This window comes from Bombus vosnesenskii, unplaced genomic scaffold (assembly GCF_011952255.1).
Source record: "Bombus vosnesenskii isolate JDL3184/JDL3185 unplaced genomic scaffold, Bvos_JDL3184-5_v1.1 scf7180000013270, whole genome shotgun sequence".
In the NCBI taxonomy this organism is placed as follows: Eukaryota; Metazoa; Arthropoda; class Insecta; order Hymenoptera; family Apidae; genus Bombus; species Bombus vosnesenskii.
In genome coordinates, this window is record NW_022882928.1 from 1,155,224 (window position 1) to 1,182,004 (window position 26,781).

At 41.7% G+C, this 26,781-nt stretch overlaps 1 protein-coding gene across 3 annotated transcripts in view; it reads right to left on the reverse strand.

Annotated features, from left to right (window-relative positions):
* Window positions 1-963: 963 nt before the first annotated feature.
* Window positions 964-26,781, reverse strand: part of LOC117231001 (kinesin-related protein 4-like) — a 28,213-nt gene continuing 2,395 nt past the window's right edge. Inside the window, exons 2-9 of one of the 3 annotated variants that reach the window (XM_033489013.1) lie at window positions 24,718-25,018; window positions 23,886-23,980; window positions 11,861-11,967; window positions 11,293-11,570; window positions 10,651-10,828; window positions 7,903-8,072; window positions 2,886-6,451; window positions 964-2,386 (exon numbers count right to left, since the gene is read on the reverse strand). In XM_033489013.1, coding sequence (XP_033344904.1) covers window positions 1,192-2,386; window positions 2,886-6,451; window positions 7,903-8,072; window positions 10,651-10,828; window positions 11,293-11,570; window positions 11,861-11,967; window positions 23,886-23,980; window positions 24,718-25,018 — 5,890 coding nt within the window. In that variant the 3' untranslated portion in view covers window positions 964-1,191. Of the gene's footprint in view, window positions 2,387-2,885; window positions 6,452-7,902; window positions 8,073-10,650; window positions 10,829-11,292; window positions 11,571-11,860; window positions 11,968-22,392; window positions 22,528-23,885; window positions 23,981-24,717; window positions 25,019-26,781 lie in introns of those variants that run through there. The other 2 variants (XM_033489014.1, XM_033489015.1) reach the window with 2 other exon arrangements.

A 26,781-nucleotide genomic window follows, 5' to 3' on the forward strand; every position in this document is an offset into this window, starting at 1 on the left:
CGGTGTAACTGCATCAAAATTCTATCCTCGTCGATTCTTATAAGTTTACGTTTTCTTTTCCCGCCTATTGTAGCTTCGCCAGCGAAAATCGTGCCGTGCGTCAATCTTGTAACAATATCGAAGAAAAAATGCAAAATTTGTCGTCGATGCTGGTATTTCTCGATGGAAAATCTCGATGGAAAAGCGTGATCATTACTGTCGCGATTATGCCATCGATATCCGCTTCCATGTTCCTTGGGATCGAGGCGACACGTGCGTCAGCTCTTTGACCAAACAAAGCGCGAAACACGGTTTGTGTCAGCTGTAATTCACTCACAGCTCGTGTCGCGAACCTTCTGGACCGCGAAATCGTCGTTAAAACGTTGACGAACGCGCGTCGATTTCTGCCAGATTGATCGGTGAAACGAAAATAAAAATATTGTTGTTCTGTGATTCAACGTGGAAAAAGAAAAAACGAAGGATATTAAGATAAAATAATGGATTCATTCGAAAACTTTGTTCGATTATCGCAAAGTTCACGAGTTTCAGAGTAATTATCCCCTAATTTCGAGTTCCACACGTATCAGCATTTAATCGCATCAGTATTTCGTAATACCCTCGAATTATGCTAGAAGCTAAAGGGAACGTTTCCAGAGAGATTATTCCTTAACACCCCATCTTAACCAAAATTCGTGAACTCTGCCACATATAGAAAGTGTAGGATCATAATGGCTGTAAATCAGTTCACTACGTAATTATCTAGGATTATCGTTATAAAAAATTTATTTTATCTTTTCGAATTATAAGAACGAATCACGGCGTAGAATCGGATTGTAACTTGATAAATTATAAATCTGAAGAAATTAAATTAAAATTCTCAAAATCTTGATTTATGCCACTATGATTTTCATACATATGAGCCTGTCATGCACGTATGAATCACCATCTTAATCTTTGGCTTACCACAGGAGAAGAGAAGAAGAATCATAAAGAAAGTAATTTAATATTACGAACAGGGGCGAATTACACGATCTTAATAGAATACTCAGAAGATAAATAAGTTAAATTTCGTCGTGGGTGCGGTGACAAACGTTACAAAAGGTTCTGAAATCTATTATTTACAAAGAGGACGTCGTCGTCGACATTGTGACGACGCGTTACAATAGAAAAATACATTTTACAGTTGAAAAGGGACGACTAGGGAAGGCACGTTCAAGAGGCACTCGTGCCACGGCTGCACTCGACTATTCGTCGCCTCTCCCGAAGAAGCTCCAGAAATCTTGCCCTGGGACTTCCGGGATATTTCAATTTATCCCTGAGATGCATGATTTCGCCGGGCGTACTCTCGATATCCGAGTGATCTTTCGAACACGCGCACACCCTGCAACATCCGTCCCTGGTTCTTCGCGAATAATCGTCCGTTTCTTGAAATCTTTTCCGCGCGCTGTCGGTCAACACTCGTTGCTTGGGGAAGCTTCCCCTTATATTGTACATTTTCCCCAAAGAATCAGTGGTATCAGAGGTCCTTGAATCGTTTACTTTGTATTTCGAAAGAAAACTGTACTTGCTCGAGTCGTCCTGTCTATCTGTTCTAAATGTTGGACGATCTAAATCAGTTGACCAAGAGGAACGATTAAATCTTCTCAGAGGTAAGAAATCTTCTTCCATAATAGAGTCCAAGTCATCGTTCTTCTGTTCGGCGGAACAAGTCTTTTCAACGGATAGATTCCCTGTTATTTCGTACGTGGTGAGATCTTTGCGATCGTCCGAAGTCTCTTCCAAACTGAAATTTCCTTTAACATCCCCGCAGAATGGTTCTTTCATAGCGTAACGATATTTCTCACGAAATTTCGAGCCACAGCTAGGACTCTTCGAGTTAGATTCGGATGAAGCGAGTAAACGAGATTGAAGTTTATTAGAATTTCCGTAACGGATGGAATTGGCGACATTCATCAACTGATTAAAGATTTTCTTCTCCAACTCGTCTTCTTCTTTCTGCTCTACAACACTGGGACTCCTTCCCAAAGGACTTTCCGTTTCACGAAGAATCTCGAAGTCATCGTTGGTCTTCGACGCGCGAGGCTCTGTGCTAGGACTCGCTAGATCCAGTCTAGCGCCAGCAGATTCGCAATTAATGCCATATTTTTTCCTAAGCAGCTCGTTGTGCTTGTCGACTCTCCGAATGCAGTCCTCCAACCTCTGGATGCCCTTCATACACCTCTCGTAAGAATCCGTGCACATCATTGTATCATCGTCCTCTCTTAGATAGTCATCGTCGTTCTTTGGATTGACCTTACGACTTACGAATTCTGAGTAATCACGATTCCAGGAGGAGAGACAGCCCCGTCGACGACCACCTCGTTGTCCACCTCGCCCACAACCCACAGATGTCCATGACAAGGGATTTCTTGAAAAAAATTGATCAATTTATTTATTTAGAATATTTCAATTAACTTTAGACGGTATAATATAACATTGAAATATCATGTATAATTTATATTAATAATACTTCCATATTTCCATAATTAAATAATATTTCCATTAATGTCAAATTATACAATAATATTGAAATATGATACATAATTTGCATTTTATAATATGCCATCTAAAGAACTGAAACTAAATAGAGTTCGATCTAAATGTAGATAAAAATACAATGTTTCTTTATTAAATCAGAGCTGTATCACGGATATCTAATTAATAAACTTAATGAAATAAAAATATATTTTATAAATAATCTACGCACTCAATCCTACAAAAACAATCGCTGCAGATTCTTTAATCTAAAAATCGAAACCAGCAGAGTCAAGAGAGGATCTAAAGCACCGTCAGAAGTTCTCGAGAAGACTCTCGACCTATCAAAGACTCAGGGGCCGAGAATGTTTCCCTTCGCGATTGTTCCTCACCTTTCGAGCATGCTCGTCCCGTTCACGTACTCGCTGATAGAGTTCAGATTTCGCATGAAGGTCACCGCCTCGCTCAGATACTCTTCGAAAACGTTCCTGCCCGCACGATCGAGCAGGATCTTTTCTGTCTCGTCGTTGTCGTCGTCGTCATCGTCCTCCTCCTCCTCCTCCTCCTCCTCCTCTACATTCTCGTAGCTGTCCGACTCACTGCACGTGTTCTCCGATGATTCTTCCACGGAGAACTTGACCTTCTTGCGATTCTGCTTCAAATTTCGCTCGAATTTCACCGAATCCTGATCTTCTTTGTCTTCTTCTGAACTCGCAGACTCACCTTTCCGTTCGCTTTCCAAGGTTAAATTGATCCTTTCCTCTTGCTGAGAATCGTCAGTTTCATCGTTGGAAGAATGTACCGAGTTTAGAATTTCGGACATGTTTTTCTTCATCCTCTTTTTAATGATAGACTTCAAGGTTCCTGATGGTTCACAAGTTAACTTCTTCTCGAGGACGTTGGAGTTAGAGAAGGATACTTTCTTCTTCCCCAAACTTTTCGCATGATTCAAGTAAATATTAGATTCGTCATTGGTTTCTTCGTAGTTATAACAAGGCCTACCCAAGATCAAAAATTTATAATCGTGTATATTAATAGCTTCTGTTGTCTCTGTAAGATTCTTCTTAGGGAATTCCACTTGATTGTCTTCGAAATCGTTAATAGATTCGTTCTTCTCTTCGATAGATTTTGAACAATCTTTCTTAGTATGCGCTACTACGTCAGGTGGACAAAAATTCTCACGCTGTTCAACCATCTGTTCGTTTTTTAGTATCATCGACTCGCTACATACGTTACTATCGTTATAGTCCAAACTATCATCTGAGAACCCATATTCATGATCCATATTATTATTTAATTTAATATTAGAAGAAGAAGACTTCATTTTCGAGATCTCTTCGATATTATTCATCTCAAAATCCACCTGTGATTCCTCAACGTAGTTTCTATGCGACAAACTTTGTTCGACCAGCGGAATTTCGCTGACTTCCGGTTGCCAAGAAGATGGGATAACTCCCAAACCCTTCGAAGAATCTATCGGATGGATCGTGTTAACCAATGACACAGGAACTTGCCAGTTCCTCCAAGGATCCTGGTAAACGGCCGAACTAGGTGTTCTTTCCAAATTAAAACTGCGCTTCCGGTTGATAAACGCCTCCGTGATTAATCCATCCCTGATAAATCCTTCAGCGTGAACTTCTCTCGGAGAGGGCTCGTGCTTCTTCGACTGGGGCACGTACGATGTCCCTAGGGAATTCCTGAAAGTAATGGAATTCCTTATCCTCGTCCCCTGCATTCGATTCGGATCAGTTCTCGAATACTTGGCCGCGTTGTTAGGGTCCTGAAAGATGTTCTCGATTCGAAATACCCTGCTATCAGTTTGGCTAGGCGTCGATGTGGTCTGATCCTTCGAACAGAAGATCTCGTTACGAAGATCGTTCCATTCGTTGGTTTGAGCTTCCTCGTCCTTTGTAGAACGTTTCGCATTTTGTTGCGATGCCTCGTTGTCCGGCACAGCGATCCTAGAATCTACGGTATTTATAGTTTCGATGGTAATGTTGATGGTATCCGGTAGTGAAATAGAAATTACACTTTTCTCAGAATTATTAATCGATGAATGACTTTGAGAATCTTTGATGGAGTTGCAACATCGTCTTGAGCAAGCAGGAGCTTTGTTCTGCGGTAATGATTGACCAAAGACTTCCGATCGCGGTGTCTGTACCGCAAAGCTACGACAAGAAGAGAACATACTCGTATTCGTCGAACTTTCTGCGTATGCCACTCTTCTGTCAGCTTCTTGACATAGATCAGACACCTCTGTGCTACTTAAATTGCTCTCCGCGTAATTTTGAGTGTCGTCCGAAAGAATTCCAGAGTCATTGCGCGGAGACTGAATTTCGTAATCGTATTCTTCGAGATCGTTCGCCAAACTTCCCACGTCTTTACATCTGACAATGTTCGTCTTAGGTTTCTCCGTCGAAGTAGCAGTCTCTTTCACTCTCAAAACAGGTGTCTTTTGACCCAAAATGTATTCGCAGTCTTGGTGATAATCTGTTAGAACTGCAACATCCTGACAGACTATCCGTGGCGTTTCTGTAAGAGACGCAGTGTCCTTCATGCGAATAGTCCTCGAGCAGTCCGTCTGAGTGTCCACGCAGACTCGTCTACGTTTACCCAGCATCTTCCTCGAGATCTCCTGCAGCCTCAACTTGGCCACAGACTTTACCTCGCCTGTGTCTGGAGGAGACCGCATCCCTGGAACATCCTCCACGTTTTTTCTACTCGAGTACAGTCTCTCCGTAACTGCCGCCACGATTTCAGCGCGTTTGACTCTTTGAATAGGCGTGTGGCTCCTGGTGGAAGGCTCTTGGTCCAACGAATTCTTTCTACGCAATAGTTTATCTCGAGTCAGACTCGAAATCAGAATCTGTTCGTCTTTCGAACTACTCGAACTGCTATCCTTGCTAGTCTTTCTCTTCAGGTTCTCCAAACTAGGCTTCCTCGCGTAGTTTTTTATCTTCGATCCAGGTTGGTTGTTGGATTCTTTTAGACTCTTATCCGAATCGTTGCTACCTTTTCGTTGAAGCTGTTCTTTGGACCAGTTACCTCTATTCGATATCTTCTGATCATCGATCTCCCGGATATTGTTTAACTTCTTCACTCTATCAGGAACCGTACAACGTTTCTCTAAATTTGTATGAGATCTTTCCAACGAGAATACAGGATCTCTATTCTTCTGGATCGTCTCCACCGAACCAAATTTCTTCAACGTGTGTAGATTGGAAAGAACAGAAGTTGGAAACACGTGCACCGAGTCCTGCTTACGAAATTTTGGCTTTTGCTTAGGTTTGGAAGCTGATTTTACTTGATGACTTTCAGAATTTTGGTAAGCCTCCGCTTCGATGTCCCCAAAAGTGTGACACGAGTTCACAGAGCTGCTTCTATCATCGTGATCGATACTGTCCAGTTTCTCAAACTCGCCGAACGCTTCGTGATCGTCGTTAGCCGCCTCGAAATCCACATCGATCGATTCTTCTTCCACAACCTCGTCCGAACAAATCTCCTCGATCTGAACCGAGGATTCTTGCAGATTGTTATCCGGCTTGATCAAAACCGCAACCAATGTGGGGATGTCGACGAACACGGACTCGTGGATCTCGCTCACTTCGTCTTCTTCGTCGTTCAACTCTGTCACCTTTGCTCGGTTGAAGCGATCGCTCGTCGCCAAAAATTCTAGCGAACCGAATTTCTTTTTGGACGAACCGACCTCGTACGTGGTAACGCTGTCGCTGGAATTGGATCTTCGAACTGAAACGACGCTCTTCGGTCTTTTTTCTTCTTCTATCCTCGATTCAGCTACTATTGCTTCCTCCTCTTGGGATTTTTCTCCCGAATTTCGCCGGGTGGATCGTTCAGTTGACTCTGCCTCGGCTTCTTTTGATGATCGATCTGTATTCGTATTGCAGTTTGGTCGATTCTTCTGGCAACAACACAACGCGTTCGTAGCTGCTTCTGCGTTCTGTAAAATATGATTTTTTACGACGAAAATATAACGTTGGAATCTTAGGCAACGACGTTCATCCAAATCTTTCAGTGCCCATGCGCTTCTCTCTTTTATATTCAAACACGCATACTTACACTCAAGTGCGTAAACACATAAATCTTTGAAACTCAACTTTTCACAATAAGCAAGCACACAGAAAATTCATGCTCTCGTAATAGTGAACAACGTATCATCGAAAATCTACAATTGCCAAATACCTTTCATTCACATATTCTATTCTTAAACACTCGGTTCTTCCACATACATAGGTATAATTCAATAAATTGCAATCACTCTCAATCAGATCCAATAAACAATCGGAGGAAATTCCTGTCCCCAGAATAATATATGATTGGCAGGTGTCATTTTGAAACTGTTACCACGAAAGCACGCGCGAGGGATTGATTAAGATAATTACGCGTCCGAAACGAATCGGGGAAAATCGATGACTGGCAGGAATAACGGCGATCATAACGACCGAGGGAAATTCGATGAGGCTAATTAATGACCGATTACATAACGCATAGCATGATCGAAGGATATTGTAAAATCTACTCATGCCGGATAGGTGAAATGGAAATGCGGATCACTCGTTAAACGCACGCACCTGCGAACTGTATTTTATCAGCAATCGTTCGACCAATCCACAGGAAGGATCGGGCGACCGGTCAATGAGTATCAAATAAACGATTCATGCATTTCATTTGCGTAATGACGATTCGACGATACGAGTTTATGTTCGCTTTGGGGTTCGATAATAAACTTGGTCGATTTATCCTCATTGCTTCGTGAACCAGATCCTGGACTCCTGGGCAACGCGAGATTTCCCGTAATGGCGAATCGATTTCGGTTATAAATAAAACCCCGATCCCCCTGCCCCCTCCACTGATTTTATCCCCTTCCTCTCCTCGTCTTCGGTAACTGTGAATTTATTTTTCTATTTACTCCGGTTCCTATTAATATTCATGCCACGAAAAATACTGTTATTGCCGTTTGTTTATGAACACACATACCGGTATAATGTGGAGAAACGGCATCGTCGATCTACCGAGAAACGATTGAATTCCGAAGTCAATTTGGGGAAAATTGTTCGCTCGTATGATCGATGGAAATGGAAATTTCTTTCATATAGTTCGCATTTATCTCTATTATCTCATCTACATATATAACGTGGACAAATGTCATCAAAATAGAAAATCAGTTCCGATGAATTTTCAGATGTACGGTCAACTACGAGATGCGTGAGAGTACTTTGGAAAATTCATCGTCAGGATGTCCAAGCTTTCCTCCATCAAACTTTTCTCAAAATATTCTATGGATATAAACAAAACGATTACAAGCAAAACGCGTCAAAAAGCAATATGTATTCGAATCTTTCAAATCACTTCGCAATTTTTCATTTATTATACGTTATAAATTCGACTTGCCTTTTCTAACAATAAAGACTTTAATCGGGCCACCTCAGCTCTCAACTCGCGGATGATTCTCGCCACGGGATCCTCGTTGACCACCGGTCGATTGACCACGCTTTGCGCTCTCTGCGCGAATCGCAGCGTGTGCGCGGTCTCGTTGTAACTTCCGCTTGCTGGCGAGATCGCTAAAAACCAAGCACAGAAAATAAAGCTCGCTATAATCAACACCTGTACACCATCGCGTGCGTGTTCATTCATCTACCGTCGGCTTTTTAATTTGCCACCGTATAATCCCTCGCCATTTTTCCCTTATAATTAATCGCAGCGACTAGTCCCACGGTGTAAAATGTCATCAAAAATTGTTTTCCCTTATCTTCCAATCCGCTGCAACATCGATTAATCGAATTTCAGGGTGGAATCGATCGAATAAATTTGTTTTAGCCGTTGGTCTGAAGCGCAAAGCGACGCCGTCGAAAAAAGAGGCAGGCAAATTTTCCTCCGTTTTCCATCATTCGAGGCAGGTCTTGCGCGAAATGAAAAACGTCACGTTTCAACGGAATTTTAAATTCGATCAGGTGTCATGGGAGAAAAAGGGCCCGTTCGAACGTCTATCGTATACTATATCCGCGGTCAACCATTAATGCAGACACTGAATATTAAACATCCTTCTCCCCTCCACCATCGACACGATAATAAGCCCCGAATGCTATTAGCAATTCAATTGGACGTCGATGATCATCGGTTTGGAATATTTCGCCACGATTAATTATACGCATCGCGGCCGGCCTACGAATATTTGCCGATTCTTCCGTTTAGGTGGTATCGAGCCGGCCGTGCTAATTAGTCGATCGTTTTTCCATCTGGATTCCAGCGATTATATACCACGTTGGATGCATTAGATGAATTTCCAGTCGTCCGGAAATATTGGAATAATTCGAAGAAGAGGTGATCACCGTTATTGTTTCACCAGATAAATTCTCATTTGCCCGTTTAACCGAAAAGAGAAAGAGTAAAATGTTGCTTTAGCGAAGGGCGGGTCGAAAATCGTGGTAGAGCGAAACAATGACCGGACAAGCAGGGGGATCGGTATTTTTCAGGTTCAACAGTCAGTGCACTTGTCATGTATGAATATCAAAAAAAAAAAAGAAATTTTTCCATGTCGATAAACTGGAAATTGCGAAACAAAAATATTTTTCAATTGGGTGGAACTGAATCTCGAAACTGTTTGACGAGATAAAGAGTTGATCCGTGACAAGGCAATAGTCGCGCTCTTCCGATTCGATTCGATCAGTAAAGTATTTTGTTATAAAATAAATCAAGAGATCTGCGCTCTTTTCTCAGGCTGTACGCGGTCAACGAATATTTTATTCTACGTTCCAGATCTGTGGTCAGATTTACGAAGGACTCGGTCTGTCCTAATGTACAACTCACCCTTTGTACGGATGGCCACGCAAAAAGAATTTCCCATTCTGTACCGTAATTTCTCTACATGCCACATTTAACTACAAGAAAAATTCTACAAGACCTACGATCGACCTATTTACGAGAGTTACTACCGAAACTTCGTTTTTCAACAAAAATACCGACTTTCGTTGCTACCAGCCACTACCGAAAAAGACTTATCGCTGACTTCTTTTAAACGAAAAACTGATCGAAACTGGTGAAAGTGTGTCGTGATAATATGTATGCAAGTATTAGGTTGTCCCAAACGTTTCTTTCTCGTTTTACAAGGAAATAATGGGTGCACAATATTTTTTGTTTTGTATTACTTTATTGAATTATGCATCATCCATTTTGTTCTATTACTACGAGTAGAAATATATAATATATAATAATTCGATAGAATGATATAGAACAAAAAATGTTATACATCTGTTATTTCCTTGTAAAACGATAGAAACTTTTGGGACTGCCTAATAGTACAGGCCTATCTACGAGTAATCTACGCATAGAATTGTTGCATTTCGTTCCATCGAGTGGACATTTCAACGTCAACCAACAGGAGTGAAACGTTCAAAGAGCAGTGCGGAACTGCGACTTTGACAAGCTTAAAGGATTTCGTATTTACCGATTCCCGTCAGTACGCTTTCGCACCGGTTATCGAATTTTAATCTCCGCGCCTTAGCTCGCCTGGAAAAGCATTTAAACCAATTACCATCCGGGCCGAGTCCGGACTCCGGTATCGCCGGGATAATTTCATGAATCAGAGGCTCGCGATAATAATTCTCCTCTGGCAATTAACTGGAATTTATGGAAAGCTGGAGTTAAGTAGTGACAAGGGTGGGAAAGGACTGGGTGAGTGGGTGGTAACGGAGACTGAGAAGATAAGGAGAGGATGGAGAGCGTCGGCCAATTTCTTTTTTTTTTTTGTCGCGTCCTGGAAGCTGAGTCGTCTTCCCAAATTAAATATCGCGATCCTGGTACGACCGGGCCTCGGGAACAGGAGTGAAATGGAGCAGTAACTGCGTTTCGAATAGAACAGGACAAAATCTGGAGGAGCGAATCTGGAACGAACGGTATAAACGGATTAGCGACGAATCAAAGTGGAAAGAAAGCTGTTCGTTCAACGTGTAAATCATCGTTTAACTGGATACACAACGGAAGAGGCGTCTAATAAAAATAAATACGAGCGAACGAGGAGAAGAATGAAGCAGAAGTAAGAGGAAAAGAGATATAAGGAGGGATAGCTTGAAGGCTATGTATATCGGGAGAGTGAGGAAAAGTGAGAGCAAGAGAAGGGAAGATCAAAGGGAAGACACTTACTGGCGAGCATAATGGTAGTGGCATTTCCGCCAAGTGCGTCCTTCAACAGCCAAGTAAGCGAAGAATCTCTATAAGGGATGAACCTCCTGCCCGAACCACTTCCGGTCGTGCCTCTCTCCGCAAGGGCTGATATTACGTTCCCTAGAGCCACTAGACTCTTGTTTATATTCGCGCCCTCCTGCAAAGACACGTGTCACGCACTGCTTTTTTATTTCGTTCTTGTTCATACGATCAGTCGGATGAAACCACTAGAACTGTATCGTGATTACGTAGAGCTTCGTTCAGATTGATCATTTATTGGACTTATGTACTTAAACTCACACGACTTGATTAACGAGGATAAGCATAGGAATTCGGGAGTATATTTCAAGTCAAGTAAATAACAGATTTACGCTGGTAAAGTGATTTTAAATTGCCTGAATCCATCTGAACAAAAAATAGATTATTTCAACGATTCGATTCTTTTTCCACATTTCAATTTATCGAATTCCGATTCGTCGAAGATAAAAGCATCCTATACGATCGAATCATCCGAAAGGGAAATCCCGATCATGTAGCTTTCCGATTTCTACCTGCTCAAAAAGCTCTATCGATCGGTTCGTTCGTTCGCGCCAACGATATTATTTTTAGGAAGTGACTCACTTTCAGTCGATGTACACCGCTGCACGTGGCCGCGCTCTCGCTGCCCGCCAGATCGACCAACCGTAATTTGCTACCACCGCGTGGCGAGATCTCTTTCTTCCTCGAACAGACGCTGTTACCGACACACTGCGATTCCTCTGCAACGGCGATCGTCAACAGAGCGTGGCTGCGACTACTACTAGGATTTTGCAACGTCGATGCTGTCTTCCGGGCTTTCGTTCCCTCGTCCACATAGGACATCAACGACCCCAGCGTGCGAACCGCGTGATGGGTCAGTCCTGTTACGGAAAACATTGAGCAGAAGAATTACAAATTTGGAAACTTGAAAGACAAAAGAATGGATAGATGAGCAGGTGATGAGGAGTTTTATAGATTTGAAGAGAAAGATGTTAGAAATTGAAAACTTGAATTATACAAAATTGACAGTAATAAATATCCTTAGAAAAGCTTGTCAAATGCTGAAGAAACGAGTCAAGTGGCAGGAAATCTCCGTGACAACAATTATTTTAGATAACAATCATCGAAGTTGTAGGATTTCGAAGCAAACTGAATGTTCGATTGGCGGTACCTTGAACATAAGGGCCGAGTCGAGGATGCTCGCGAACTCTCAATCCGCTCGTGCTCGAGGACGGCTTCAAAAGATCCCTCACCTTCTCGTTATATATCTCCAAGTAACTGAAACAGAATTCAGCCAGCGTTACGCTCCAACTATCGCGTTTGATTGATTGCATTCATTTCAGGACGCCGCTGATGGATTCGCCCTCGACGTTGAATCCGATCGATTTGCGACGATTTTACACATTCACCCTTCCAAATCAACATTCTAGTCTGAAACATCTCTAAAATACCAACTGCAACGCCATATTTAAAAAATATCTTTCTCACTATCGTAAACCTAAGCCTAACAGCTATCTATTTTAAACGTATAGACAACAGAATAATAGCTTCTAAACTCTCTACCAAAACAATTCACACCAAGAGAATTTTCCAAAGTCCTCGTCCAACAATCCCCTCCATACAAATAGCTCTTCTAACCTAACCTTTACTACCCGACGTTTAAGAGCCTGGTGTGCTACTTTATTGATGAGTCCACTAGCAGCTCTAGCACGAAACACATCTTCCTTTTCTTCTCCTTCATTCATACATTCTCTTCTCTCCTTCTTTCTTCTTCCTCCTCTTCATTCAGAATCACAATAGCAAATTGATGGAATCTACTTTGTCGTCTATCAGCAGAATATATAATAACAATTCCAGTGATATATGGCAAACAACGTGTCACGTTTGCCTTACTCCGTCCAACACGAAAATCCATGAAAAGAGCTGTCGCGGTTAACCAATAAATAATTCCATATCGTCGACAACGGCGTATCGCATTAACCATAGATATTCAACAAGTAACCAGTAGCTGGTGTAATCGGGAGTGACCCGCACGCGACACACGCCGAATATCAAAGAGATAAACTCCACGTAACACGGTCGATAATACGATTCACTAAACTGGACACGTGAATATTCAACGACCATCTAAACAGTACGATATCGAATTGTAGGCGCGCAAGAAAATCCGCCGGGAACCCCGGGAAGGTCGGGCAAATTTATCGGGTGCACAGCCAGCACGACGCATACTTTTCGTCCGAACGGTGCTCGCAGCCAGGCCACCGCAAGCTCCCGGATCCTCTTAACGTCATTATCTGCTCCACTGTGCTCGTGAAACGTCCGCACGTGCCATCGTAAATCCGCTTAACAGCGATCGGAGTTTCAGAAACACTTTCCACTCCTGGATCTCGTCCCACACCTTTTGTATCTTTTCACTCTTGCTTAGTTTTTCGACAGGATACTTTGTACGCATGTGTGTGCTTTCTGATTTTCTTAATTTCTCAAGATTCGAATAATACAGAAAGAGTTGAAGTAAAGTAACGAGGTGTTGGACTATTTCACTTAAACTCTCGTGTCAAACAATCCAACCTCCGAAACCCGACAGCTCTACGTGATCTTGAATCTCTAAAGTTATCCTCGGATATCTGCATTTTAATTGGCCACATGCAGTTTAATTGTATTTGCAACAAATCGTTGAACAGCAGAAAAGCGTGCATCTATTTCCCACGGCTGTTGAAAATATCTACATCGTGATTAACACATCGAATGAACGTAAAATGTCGATACGAAAGTTCCACGTGTAAAGCGGTCACTGTTCAAAGAGCAAGAACAAGTACCGATGGAAATATTTCTGTTAGAAAGAGTTGAAACACGGTTTCACAGGATCACGATATCGTTCGTCGACTAATCAAAGCTTGCAGGTCGGAAAATCAGCGGAACAGGCGTTGAAAAATTGAAACTGTTTCGAATTTCCTGCGGAACCCTCTGAAATTCTCATCGTTGAGCTGACCTAAAGGATTCGGCTCTTTTGACGTCACGTATCCCATCCGTAGACCACGGACCGGGCGTGGAATTGGACTCCAAGTAAATAGGGTCGTCGGTGGTCTGACTTCTAGCCGCTGCAAGTATTCAGGAATGCTTGGAATACCCGTGAATAACCGTGGCCCATCGTTCACCGTATGAATGAGTTCGTGAGCCGCCATGGCGTGGCTGACCAACACGCTTCCGGAAATTAGAAAATCGAACGGACTCCTAGAATCAGCCTGTTCACGCTGCTTTCCTTGACCTCAAAAACCGTTCCACCTAAGCCTTTTGCGCTGGTTCGCACGCGTGCAAGATGAGAAACGACGAGGAGCAACAAGAACGAAGAGGTGCATCTAAATTTACCGGGATCTTCTCCTAACTTTCACGGTTCACACGATCGTGCTTGGGTCACACGGACCGTGTACTCGTGTAGTTATCTATTTAGTTTCGTTTCTTGGTTCGAATAGATACAGTCTTTGAGTGTTTTTGGATAGAAATATTTCACCTTTAAGGATGAATATGATATAATCATTTTTATTAAAGGACTACTCGATTAAAAACTAATTTTTCCACGACAATTATTCGTTCTGTGTTTCGTAGTCGGAATAACAGAGTAATTTTCTTGTTCGTGACCCTTTATTTCATGCCTCGAAAGAAAGTTTCGTAGAATAAGGTTATCGTAGCGAAGGAACACAGCTGTAAATTCGATTTTCGAATAACGATCGAATGCTCCGATTGTAAGTTATTTGCATTTACGATCTCGAAATTCGCAGGAGCGAGCCAATAAGAAGAAAACTGGCTCGGCCCTTAAAAGAGTAAACCAGTAGCTTCGCGAAACTCGGTTGTTTTTATCGGCGTCGTCGACTCCCGCGGAGCCGAGCGAAAAAGCTATTTAAAGTTTCGCCAAGATAACCGGCTACCTTTGTCCGTTCAACGTTTAACCCGTGATCTGTTGCATTCTGTTTTTCTCCAGACACGTTTATCTACGAAATAACTCTAGTTAAACACGCTGTTGACGAGTCAATATGTTTAACAGAAAATCAAAAAGAAAAAAAAAGAAAGAAAGAGAAGAGAAACGTGTAAATTGAGTCGGAGGAAAGATCGACAGAGATAAATAAAGAAAAGCGGTAAGTACATTTTACGAGAATTTGGGGATTTTTCTACTGAGAAGTTTGTGCCACTTTTTGGCCTTCCGGAAAGATTAGAAGCTTTCGTCCAGGTACAATAGGTCAAATCTATCGTGAATCAGCTTTTCTGTTTTAGAATTACGCATGGATGACTCAGATCTAGTCGTACTAAATTTACTCGTGTCCGAGAGTATTCTAATCTGCACTGAGAAAAAGCGAAATCAAAGAGCGAAACTGATTAAAAAAACAATTCGCTAAGAAGCTTATCCTTTTTCGTTCTTTCACAATAATTAAAATACCAATAAACGATATTAACATATGTACAAACAACACCTACGTTTTTAATCTAATAAATTATATAAATTAACGACAATTGATCTAATTATGTTTACTAAAAGAAATCGATTCTGGTAATCGTAAATCTTGAAGCAAACAGAAAGGATCAATTGATTTGTGTTAATTAACGAAATTCAGGCGAAAACCTGAGGAAGTCGTTCGTCAGAGGCTTTAAAGTTGTCGAGTGGCTCTCGTTTTCACCGGTGTCGGCGGGTGCAGAGGAAACGAAAGCTAGCTCTCGTGTTTGCCGGATATTACGCTGGCGAATGATGTCGAAATAAGAATCGATCCATCTTCTATCTATTCGTGCAATGTCAAGAATATAGGAAGATTTCTCTCCAGACTATGACTATCTCTCGACTCTAAGATTTTAATAAAACAATGAATATGTTGATTAATCGTAATATAGAAGGGAGTCCCGTCTAATTGAGAAAATGATCCTTTCTTCGATGCCGACTCGATGCAAAGACCGAGCTCTGACTTTTAAATCTCATAGATAGCCATACTGGACTCGATCTTCTGGCACTCCTTGCTCAACGAGTTCTTTTTTGAATTTCAAATACGAATAATTCGGAAGAATCCAGTCGGTCGAAGGAATTCCCCTGGATAACGTTTCTTTAAATTCAACCGACTGATTGCTTCATCGGCCGGGATCCACAGATTCTTCGTAATCACGCGACGTTTAACGAGTCGTCGACCCACACCACCCCCGGTTGCGCGAAAGCCTCGAATTCAAACGGAGACACACGCGGCGGCGTTCACGCGATTCCTTGTAACATTAGACACCGTTAGACACCCGCTCCGGTGAATATCGACCCTCGATTACTGGGTCACTGGGAGCACGACCGCGAATCGGCGTGAGAGCTCAGAAATCCGCGAGCTGTTGCAATTTTCCATCCCAACGAGGATAAGAAGGTTCGCCGAGCACCGTTCACTGGGAACTTGATATTTTTCTAAATATTTCTCAAGACTGGTAGAAAACTTTTGCAATGCCACGGTTATGCACAATTTTGAGATTCTATTGAATCTACCGAAGAATTTTACTTTCAAAAATAGTGTAATTTTCAAATGATTCGTTAATACTTTCATACGATTACCAAAATTTGATACTACGGAAATGAAATGTGGAGCCTGATAAAAAGACGCTCAAATACATTTTATAGTCTCTGTACATCGTATCTTAAAATCAAATCTTCTAAGAACGAGATTAGGTACGTCTCAGCAACTTTGCTACAGTCCGAGGGAAAAATGTTACAGTGTAGAATGTTTGAGTACAGCTCCTCCGCCAAAGTCCTAGTTTACTCTGCTCCAGCCACTCGGTTCTACGACAATTCAGAGCTAAGAAGATTCCATGTGTACACGGTTTACGATAGCTTTTAAACCGGACATAACTAACACTCTGCAGCAGGTGGGCGTAAAACGGCGAAACGACGCAACCGGTCGACAAACAGAAACTGCGAAATGCAGGTCGAATTGAATTTGCGATCCAGACCGAGATCGTAATGACTGGGAATCGAGAGTGTGGTCGTAGTCGAATTAAAGCTTTTGCGAGGCTTGCAGAGGGGACTGAAACGGGAAAGAGTAAGGAACAGACGACGTGGATGTGAGAAAGAGAGAGATAGAGAGAAAGAGAGAGAAGCGGTAGCGAGCGGCGGGGCGAAACAGAGAGGAGGGAGAGTGTTCTATCGATCAATCAGCCATAAGTAATGCGGAGCTTTTGATCGGTTACCGTTTCATTGCGGATGGGAAGAGCGGCACGGCATGCTATCGCGTACGAATTCGGCGACTTAATCACGTTAAACGCCCGATGCCTAATGACGATGGTTCCTGATCAATTGACGGCCAACGAATCATCCAGCACACCGGCCGTCGGAACATTTCTGTACGGCATCACCATGGGGCCGGCGAACGAACGTTCACCGTGCAAATTGATTGCCCGGCCGCCTGATAATTGGCGAAAATGAAAATGTCGCGTAAACGGCGATGTAGCCGATACTTTGATTTCCGACCCCCAGCTTCCCTTTGACTCGGCCCTATGAACTTTATGTATATGTTACACCTCTACCTTTTCGTCCAATATTTTAACGTTCGAACGTGAATGAAATCTATTTGAAGAAGTGCAACGATTTCTTCTCATAATGAAATTAAACCATTAAAGACCAAACGATAGTTTATGTTAATAAATGTTTATATCCTATAAACATTTCAAGTTCTTTAAATTTTATATTTCTATAAGTAAAACATCCACCTCCCCTGATTTTATTATAAATCGATCGTTAGTTCGTGTCGGAGAGGAACATAAGTGACGCACTTAGTGCGTCGTCGGTTTCAAATTAACCTTAACCCGTCTCACGACATTTTGAAAATTTCCAGAAGGAGAAGTTGATACAGGGCGTAAAAAGAATATTATGGACACGGCCCGACCGAATTTCCCCTCATCGCGAATTCACCCTGAGTCGAGGAAATCACGCGTGAATTAACGATTGTGCGTGAAAGTGCGACAATTTTCGCGCGACATTAGCCAGTACCGCGTTTATTACCGGAACGTGTCAATTGTAACAGGGTGGGATCGTTGTTAGATCGTAAATTAAATTATGCCCGGGATCGTGCTGGCGCGTTTATTGACGAGAGTACGATTCGCTAATAGGTATAATTAATTGCACAACAAAACCTGAATATCGATCCGGGGGCGCGTGCATATTCCCTGCGTGTTTATTAGACGCGCAACGTGGAAGCCGATCGCACGAAACAATCGAGGAAATATTCGTGGAGATATTCGCGGAGATATTCACGGAGATATTCGCGGAGATATTCGCGGAGATATCCGCAGAAATATTCGCGGAAATATTCGCGAAAAATCGGTTAATCAGCTGACGCGTTCCTTTTCGCCGACTGGCTTTTGTCCGCTGATTAATGAATAAATGTTTCGTGCTTTCCTCTTTGCCCCGACTGCCAGAAGGCTGATGTTCTTTAAACCCGTTGTTATAGCCAACTTTCCTCTATTAGCCATTTTTTTACCAGTCAATAGACCAAATAACTGTTATGCAAGCTGAGATTTATGGAACTTGAGGAGTTTCTTTCGTTTCTTTCCTTTTGCGTTGAGCAACGGTGTAAGGTGATTCTCAAAGTCACTTCCTCTGCTTTAGAGAAACTTTACAAGTTTTCTACTTTTCCGGGATTTTCCTATATTCTCTATAGAAACAGAACACGTGAATAGAAATACGCGAAAATTCATGTTCGCGTTATGAATATTCGAACTTGCGTACGTCTCTTTCCTGATTCTACCCGGTAACAATCTGATCGCTGCTAATTCTGCTTACTGTGGTTCCCCTTTTAGTTTTTCTGCCAATGCAGTTTATTTTCCTATCGTCCTGCACTTCCCGTGCTTGTGATTCATTTTAGTTCCCTGGTTCACCAGGCTATCGACAAACTTCCTTTCCTCCATCGTTCTGTTCCTTTCTCTCTTCCTCCATCGTCTCTATTTTCTCCCCATTTCTTCCTAATTTTTCTTACTTGTTCTCTACTCCTCTACACTTTGAACTTCTTTCTCATAAACTTTTTCCTATATTATTTTCATTTTTATCTCTTTACCGATATAAACTTTTACGTTCTGCTTCATCATGGTCGTCACCTTCTGAAAAATATTTCCAAAACTTGGTCATACCGTTGTTATCAGCGACATTTATTCTTTTCCTTGTAGCTTTTACAGCCGTCATTGCGATAGTCCGTGTAAACGTTACCGTAACGCACAAAGTCTCGTTCTTTTGTGTTTCAGATGCATAAGAGAGAATTAAGACAGCCACAGGAAGCTCGTAAATTCGTTTATACACCGTCCTCGACGTTCACGGTGTAATTCGCGACACGCAGCAGCGTGCAATCGTAAAAAGCCCGTTTTCAAAGTGCAGCACGGTTGAAAATGATTCACTGGGCGAGAAGTTAGTCACGTAAGGAGCCAAGGAAGCTCGCAGAACGACTGTCCTTCCCAGTCGAATGGCTCAGTTTCGAGCGTAAAAGCGGCAACATTCTATTATTCGCGTTATTAAGCAACGCGAGATTGGTTTTAATTGCGTCAGAGGAGCTCGCGTTTTAATGGACAGTCGCGACTCGAAAACGGCAACCGCTTTGACCGGGAAGTCGTCCCATCCTCTTGCGAAAAGCGACGACAAAAAAAGAAGAGACTTTTATGAGACAAAGTGATGGTACTTTGAACTAAAAGCGATGAACTTGGATATATTGAATCTTGAACGTTAAATGGATCAAAAGAGGGTGGAGTTTAGCAGAAAACGTATTAATATTGCCAAAACTTGGAAGCGCGGTAACGTTTCTTCGATTTGTATATCGTAAATTAGAGATAAATTTTTGGTTTATCGTTTGGGCGGCTAAGTTACATGGAAAAATTCAGCCATTTTGTTATACGCGTTGCGTACGACGCCAACTTTCGAGCCTGATGCACGAATAGAAACGAACAGAAGATAGAATGCCATCGCGTTTTATCGTTCGAGTTCACGAGATTACGAAGCCGTGATATACCAAGACATCGTTGCTAATATTCGATGACACGGACAGCCTCGAATTCGACACGAATCCTCCCTTTACTTCCAACTTCCTATTTCTTACTACTTTATCTCACGAGAACGAAATAAATGTAGAAAATCAAGACCGAAGCCCCATAAAGATTAAAAGCTTGAAAGAAAATATTTATATGTATACGAATCTTTCACGGCTCAGTCTATCAAATTCTTCACGTACAGACCCAACACCATAGCCAAATGTAAATCCTTTAATCGTAAAGAACCCTAAAACCACAGGACGTTCGAAAACTCTCCCGTAAAAATTTATATTTTATGAGTCAGTCCATTAGCGCGAATTTTTTACGCGGACGCAGTCCTTGCGAGCTTTTAGATGCGCTTTAATTTAAAAGGTGCGCGAAATATTTTTCAGAAGGCGCCGCCATTAGCACTACCAGAATAAACACAACGAATGAGAATGGCGGATCGGTGACTGTGTTAACGTTTTGAAAAATTTCCATCCCTAAATCCGTCATGACGAGGCTGTATTTTTCGTTCGACTCGTGGCAAGGAAACATGAATGGACGATGTCGGAAGCTTTATCGTACCAAATCGTAACAACCGGAACAGTCGCGACACAACGCATATTTTTGCCTAGGCGAGCAACGAATTTCCGTGGCACTTTTAATAACTGCCGGTGATCGTATAAACGCAAATTTATAGTATTCGGTCGCGGGGATGTCGGCCGATTCTACTGGACGTGCGTAAATCTGTCGTTTCTTTTTCCCGACCGGTCAATACGGAACAAAGGATGATTCACGATGCCAGTTATAGATGATGAACAGCTTAAAGACACTCCTCAATGATAAAAACGTTGTTTCTTTGGAATACTTCCGGGGACGGCACTTCCTTTTTAGCCTGCGCTGCGCGGGAAAGAATCGGCCATCGATGTTGATCGACGTAGGACCCCTCGGAGGAAAATATTTATTTAATTTGAAAATAAAATGGTGTCAGTGTTAAAATATTGTTCAAAATCGGCGAATTGTCATCAACTTTTTAGGGATGGAAATTTTAATAGTTACGTAACAATGTAATTATGTACCTGTGTACAGTAGCTCACGATACAATAACTAGTAAATATACAATAGTTAAAACGTTTGGTGGAAATGTAAAAACGACATAGCTCGGAATATGTAATTCAAAACATTTTAGGGACGTAGAATTATCCTTCAATGGTCGGCACACAGAGTTGTCACGAATTTCATTCACGGTTCAAAAGGGAACACGTAGATACGGAACTTTCTTCGTCGACCCACTTAACGATTTTACGTCGCGAACTGACAGAGAGGCGGCCCAAAAGAGGAAACGCCGCTCGAGCTGACCGATTCGCTTATCCGGCAATACATCAAGCGAACTTTCTCGCGATTCTTGGTGCACGTAAGCGAAAAAATCCATGCAGAGAAATACAACGAACAGATACGTTGCTGTCGTGGAGCTTTCCTTCGTCGTTCTCTATTCCCCCGGAAAGACGATTTTCCCCTGAAAAGTGCTCGAGTTACAAATGCAAATCTATTCGAACACGACGTTGTCCTCGGAGAATGTCAGAACCGTCTGACGACAGTTATTTGTCAATAATTTCAAAGATTTCCATTATACGACAATTATTTTATATCACGGCAATTCGTTCATTATTTTTATTTATCACTTCGTAATAAATAATATTATCGACAAGATTCGGTATCAAACAAGAAATGGGACAACGACAAAGTGATTTACGAAGACACGTTAAATTCGGAGCAACGTGTTTCCAAGGGGAATTTTATGGTGGTCTTGCAGTTGGTTTTACACGGTCCAAAAAACCACGAGCAATGGAACAATTTTCCGCGGATCCATCCTCGTTTCGGTTACACGTACGAATTTCAAAGTGCCGATAAAACTTGCGTGGAACGACTGGTACGCGGCAACCGTGCGTTTTCCTTCGTTCACCGATGAAACGACCAAAAAGAGATAGAGAGGAGGAAAAACAGAACGAAAAGAGAAACAAAAAAAGAAACACAGTGGAAATGGCAATCGATATTTCTCGTGAACGGTAAATACAATTTTTACGAGTGTTCCAGCGCAACGAAGCTCCTCTGCTTTTTATTTTTACACCAAGCTCAAGGCAATCCGGCGAACGTTTAATACAGGAATAAAGCGGTGTTTACGAGGGAAAGTGTGAATCGAAGATCGGGGGTGGATCTGTAACGAGGGAAAATTTGTACACATGGAACGTGTCTATTTCTTTAGAAATCTTCCGCTTCTTACTTTAAGGTACCTTAAATTAATGCAGTATATTTAAATAACAAAATCTCACGTTTTACATTCTACTATCAGACGCTATTTACCATTGAGAATTAATCATTCATTGACAATAAAATTTTTAATCTACAATATCTTAAGAGCTTTATAAGATATCTATAATATCTAGAGCTGAAGTTAATATAAAAAGAAAGTTAATAAAATGATGGAAATAGAACTTTAGAGGGTAGTAATTTGAATATTGTCGAAAGAATCCTTCTACAAATTTCAATAACCAAAACACTATTGAACTCCTACGTTTTTCTCCTATTTATTGTACGATACTTGGGCAAAACTGAAGAAGTTAAATTGATCAGCGAGCGAAATGTTGTCATGGGATGAAAGTGCGAACGAATATTGGAACGGTGCTCTGCAAGGGAAAAGATTCTTACCCAGGTAGAGCAATGCTTATACGTCCGCCTACGATTGCGAGTCACGGGGCACTGAGCTTACAAGACACATCCAGGCCAACACGGCGCTCGCGAACCTCACGACTCCTAAACTCGACTTACACGTTTACCTACCCCCTTCCAACGGCGTCAAACCACCCCTAGCCATCCCGTCGACGTATAATATTTTCACAGCTACTGGACGCGACCTCTTTACTTCGATGTCTGTTCACTGATTAAAGACAATTTTGTCTAGCGACACCTAAATTTCCAGTTATTCGATGACTGTTTCATTTTTACAATACAAAACCATCGAAAAGGATTTCTTTGACAGTTCGATGTTTGATACCAAAATCTATCTTGTAAAGCGAAAGGAAATTAACAGATAGCGACAACATTGATAATGACGCATTAAAATACATTGCAAGATAACAGTTAGTATCTAACAAAAAGGTCAAAAGGAGAATCAATTGCATAAGGTGGAAGCTATTATCTCCAGAACAGATTCTATTAAGAGTTTCCTCAGAACTAGAACTTATCCTGTTGCAACAGTGTTCGAAGAAAACGTTTCCACAGTTCAAGATAAAGTCAGGTCTCGGCTAGTGTTATTTAAAATCAAAGATTCCTCTTCCCAACCTTACCTCTTCCTGCGATTACCATTTTCAATTAACCAACGCCGGTTGCTCCGGCAAACTGGAGGCCAAAGAAAAAAAGTATAACGAAGGGGACGATAAACTTTTCATTCCAGTATAGTACGACATAGTACGACATAGTACGACAGAAGCGCTCGTCGATAACGATTTAGGAATGGATTCTTGAAACCCTATAATCGTTGGAATGCGGACAAGACGCACAACAGAAGGATTACATTTTCAACTTGTCAATCCATCTAATCATTGATTTGACTGGGAAGAGGCGAATGGAAATTAAGACGACCATCGACACGAAACAACTTTATCGTGCGAAAATGACGAAGAAAATTGACCCGACAGCTGGACCTTGACCGACAACCGCCAATGTCTTGATCGTCTATTGGCGTATAGCTCGTCGATGCGCCCCGTTTCGCGAAAAGACGCCGCGAATGGCAAGATTCCCACACTTATCAATCCGGATGCGCGTTATCGCCACGTTGCTTCGCATCTACGTTCAGTTGGCTTCGAGTAAAATTCACGTGTTTGCTCCGTAAGCCGAGTAATTGGATCGTAGAATATTTAACGTGATACAAACGAATATGTGAATGTGAATATTTATAGGATTCATTGCTTTCAACAAGATATTGAATATTATAAAATTGTTTTTTTTCAAATTGGCAGATGAAATAAGATACTTTGTTAACCTACCAGCCATTTTTAGAAGATGACTCTTTTATATCTTCGAATCTGACAAATTTAATCATAAAGTGATATTAAAAACAAAAAATCAACAGAAATGTACTTATCATGTTTTCCTCCTATCACTCGGAAGAGATAAAACGAGTTATCTTCCATTCTGGTTACCTGACAGAAACACCATAGTTCCTCTCGTTTTTCCTTTCCTCCTCGATCCTAGCGAAAATTCCTTCGCAGAGACGCGGCGTGAGTCCAGGATCTTCCTACGGACGAATAAAATGGAAACATCGTTAACCGTTGTGCTCTTTGTTCCGTTTCTCAAAAACGAATGCACCGAAATCGCACGGAAAAATTACGTATCGTTAACTCTATCGGTCATCGAAATGTCCCGGAGCGATCGAACGACTCCGTTCCCATAATTGAAACTGAACGTGCTCGACGTATAACCGCAACACGTGCTTCGCTTTTAAAAAAATCGCTCGGTCGTTGTCCCTCTCCTCGTCCCTCCTATAATGTAGCCGCGATCGGCTACGGAGCCACAGGGCAATTTAATTAAGCGCCGTCCGAGCAAAAACAGTTTCAATTTACCGGTCGAAATTTGCCGGAGAAACCGGAAAAAAGAACGCCTCTCTCCGTTGCCCGCCAATTAGAGGCTGACCTACCACGGAAATCGTTACCTCGTTCCGAATTATGCGCGTTACCCTTTGATCGTTTGCCGATTTGCCGTTTCCTCTTGGATTCTAAGCGAGTAAACGTGCCGTGACGCGGGTTATCCCAAAAATAATTCAATTGATCTATATTATAGGAGGGAGAATTTTTATGGATAACGAATAATTGTGGACTTTGAGATTTGGCGTACATGATATCACACAAAGATTTGCAAAAGAATCATAGGATACATACATAATGTAGCACATTCAGAAGTCATAAAGTTCAAAAATTTTCATGCTATAATTCTTCGCGGATGATATCTTTTAAAAACCAAAAAATAGTAGGATACCTTGGTTCCCATCACGGTGTAGGTTTTTCCTGACGCGCTTTGTCCGTACGCCACCAAACAGGAATTATAGCCAGTGAAAAGAGCGTCCAAGACGGTTTGGCCAAGCGTCTGGTAAATCCTTGCCTGGTCCGCGAAACTCTGTGCCTCTGAATTCGACGAATCGAAGCAGTAATCGAAACCATATTTCCGTGTTCTTTCACGACTATCTCCAGCTTTGCTTGAAGATACTTTCACGTTTGTTAGGGAAATCCCATTCGACTCCGTATGAACAACCACCTCTGATCCAGTTAAATTCAGCTCTCTATATGAAAGAAAAAATGTCACGTTTTACTTCGCTTGCTACGAAAAACAGAAATGAAAAACGACAAAGAACTCGTAGGCTTCTGTACAAAAGCCACAAATTCATTTTTTATTCATTTTATCGAACAGAGAGGCACAAAGATTCTTTCTCCTGCGTGCTTCGTAAAAACATTTTTCCACGTTCCCTGAGTCGAAATCGACTCATCGATGCATATACCATTTACACGAATCGCTTTTGTATTCGAACGTGTTCCAAAATTCTCTCGAATTCCTATCGGTGGTCCGATCCTTCCGCTATTTTCCATTAGCGTTTCCGGTTTCCTTGAGGCGCTCGATTTCGTCATCGATCGATCAAGGCACGGTCCATTAACGGATCGTTCAGCCTGTCTTACCAACATCGGGCAATTCCTGCAATTTAATCCTCGCCACGAAACAACGATCCTCGTCCGATTATACCACGAATGGTTTTTCGATTCGGCGACGTAGTTCCATTCGAATCGCTCGGTAGGTCGAGCAGATGGGATTGCTAATTCGTGGAAAAAGATCTTGGAAGGGGAAACCGATAACACCAAGTTAACTGTCACAAACTTCCGTTCTTCCAGGCCAGATTCAGAATTTCCAGAGACATTCGAGTAACTTCCTCGCGGGATTATCAGATCCTACTGCGGAAGATCTATCGGAAAAACGCGTCTGGTAATGTTATCGATGATTTTCGTTCGCGGATTTCCAGCCAGTCCAAAGGTATACTGGATACAAGGGCAACCGATTTCAACCACGTTCAAATGAGTTTTTGGTTTCCCTTGTGTCCTGTGGTGTGACGTTTAACGTAACGCCGGATAAGTAGTAACAGTAGCCTCCATGATAGTTATATTAATAACTTTGGTGTTCTTGCAGTACCGTTTTTATTCCTGAAACGCACCATTTTTAGACCTTTTTACGTTACTTCCTTTTATTTCTGAAATGATTTTTTAAGAGTTCCTGCGCTATCGTTTTTAATTTCACAAACTCTATTTTAACGTTTTATACATTGTCTTTTTCATCGCAAGAATTGGTTTTTCGAAAACCTTCCGTTTTTTCATTTATTACTGCGACTATATTTTTAGTTTTTGCGTTAGTATTCTTTTTGTATTCTATTTTATTCTTTCTTTGGATTTCTTTATTAGAGTAGAACATTCCTTAATATACACACCTTGTTATCTTTTCCTGGTTGAGATTTTTTTTATGACTTTATGGCCTCTGAACTTTCCTCGTAATAATCAATCATGTGGAAATTGTCGAAGAAGTTATTTAACAACGTGGAATGCAGTATGCAGTCCTATGTATCACTGAACAGTGTAACACTGTCTTAATTTTGAATCTACTGGAAGAGCGACGATTGTACACACGTGGGTATCTCGCGTGCGTGTGACGCATTCGAGCAGAGAAAGCAGTAAAGTTAAAGGTACTTTAACCCCGGTCCTTGCGTGATCCTATCATGGCCCTGTTCGCTCTCTAATCGTCACGATTTCGTGCCCCGTATCCACGTTTTTACGAAATTAATACCTACTACCTGTTCGGTAAAACGCTTTAGCTCGTACGAGTTATTTGTGAAGATCAGAAATGATTTCCAGGTTTTTTCTGCCGAAATTGATCTATCTAGATCCTGTGCAATCTTTGTAGCTACGAATGAAGTAGGTAAGAATTGTTGTCGTTATTTTTCAGTAAGTCTGTATGTGACTTAAATTATCTACACATTTTAAATTATCATCAAATTAAACAAATTAA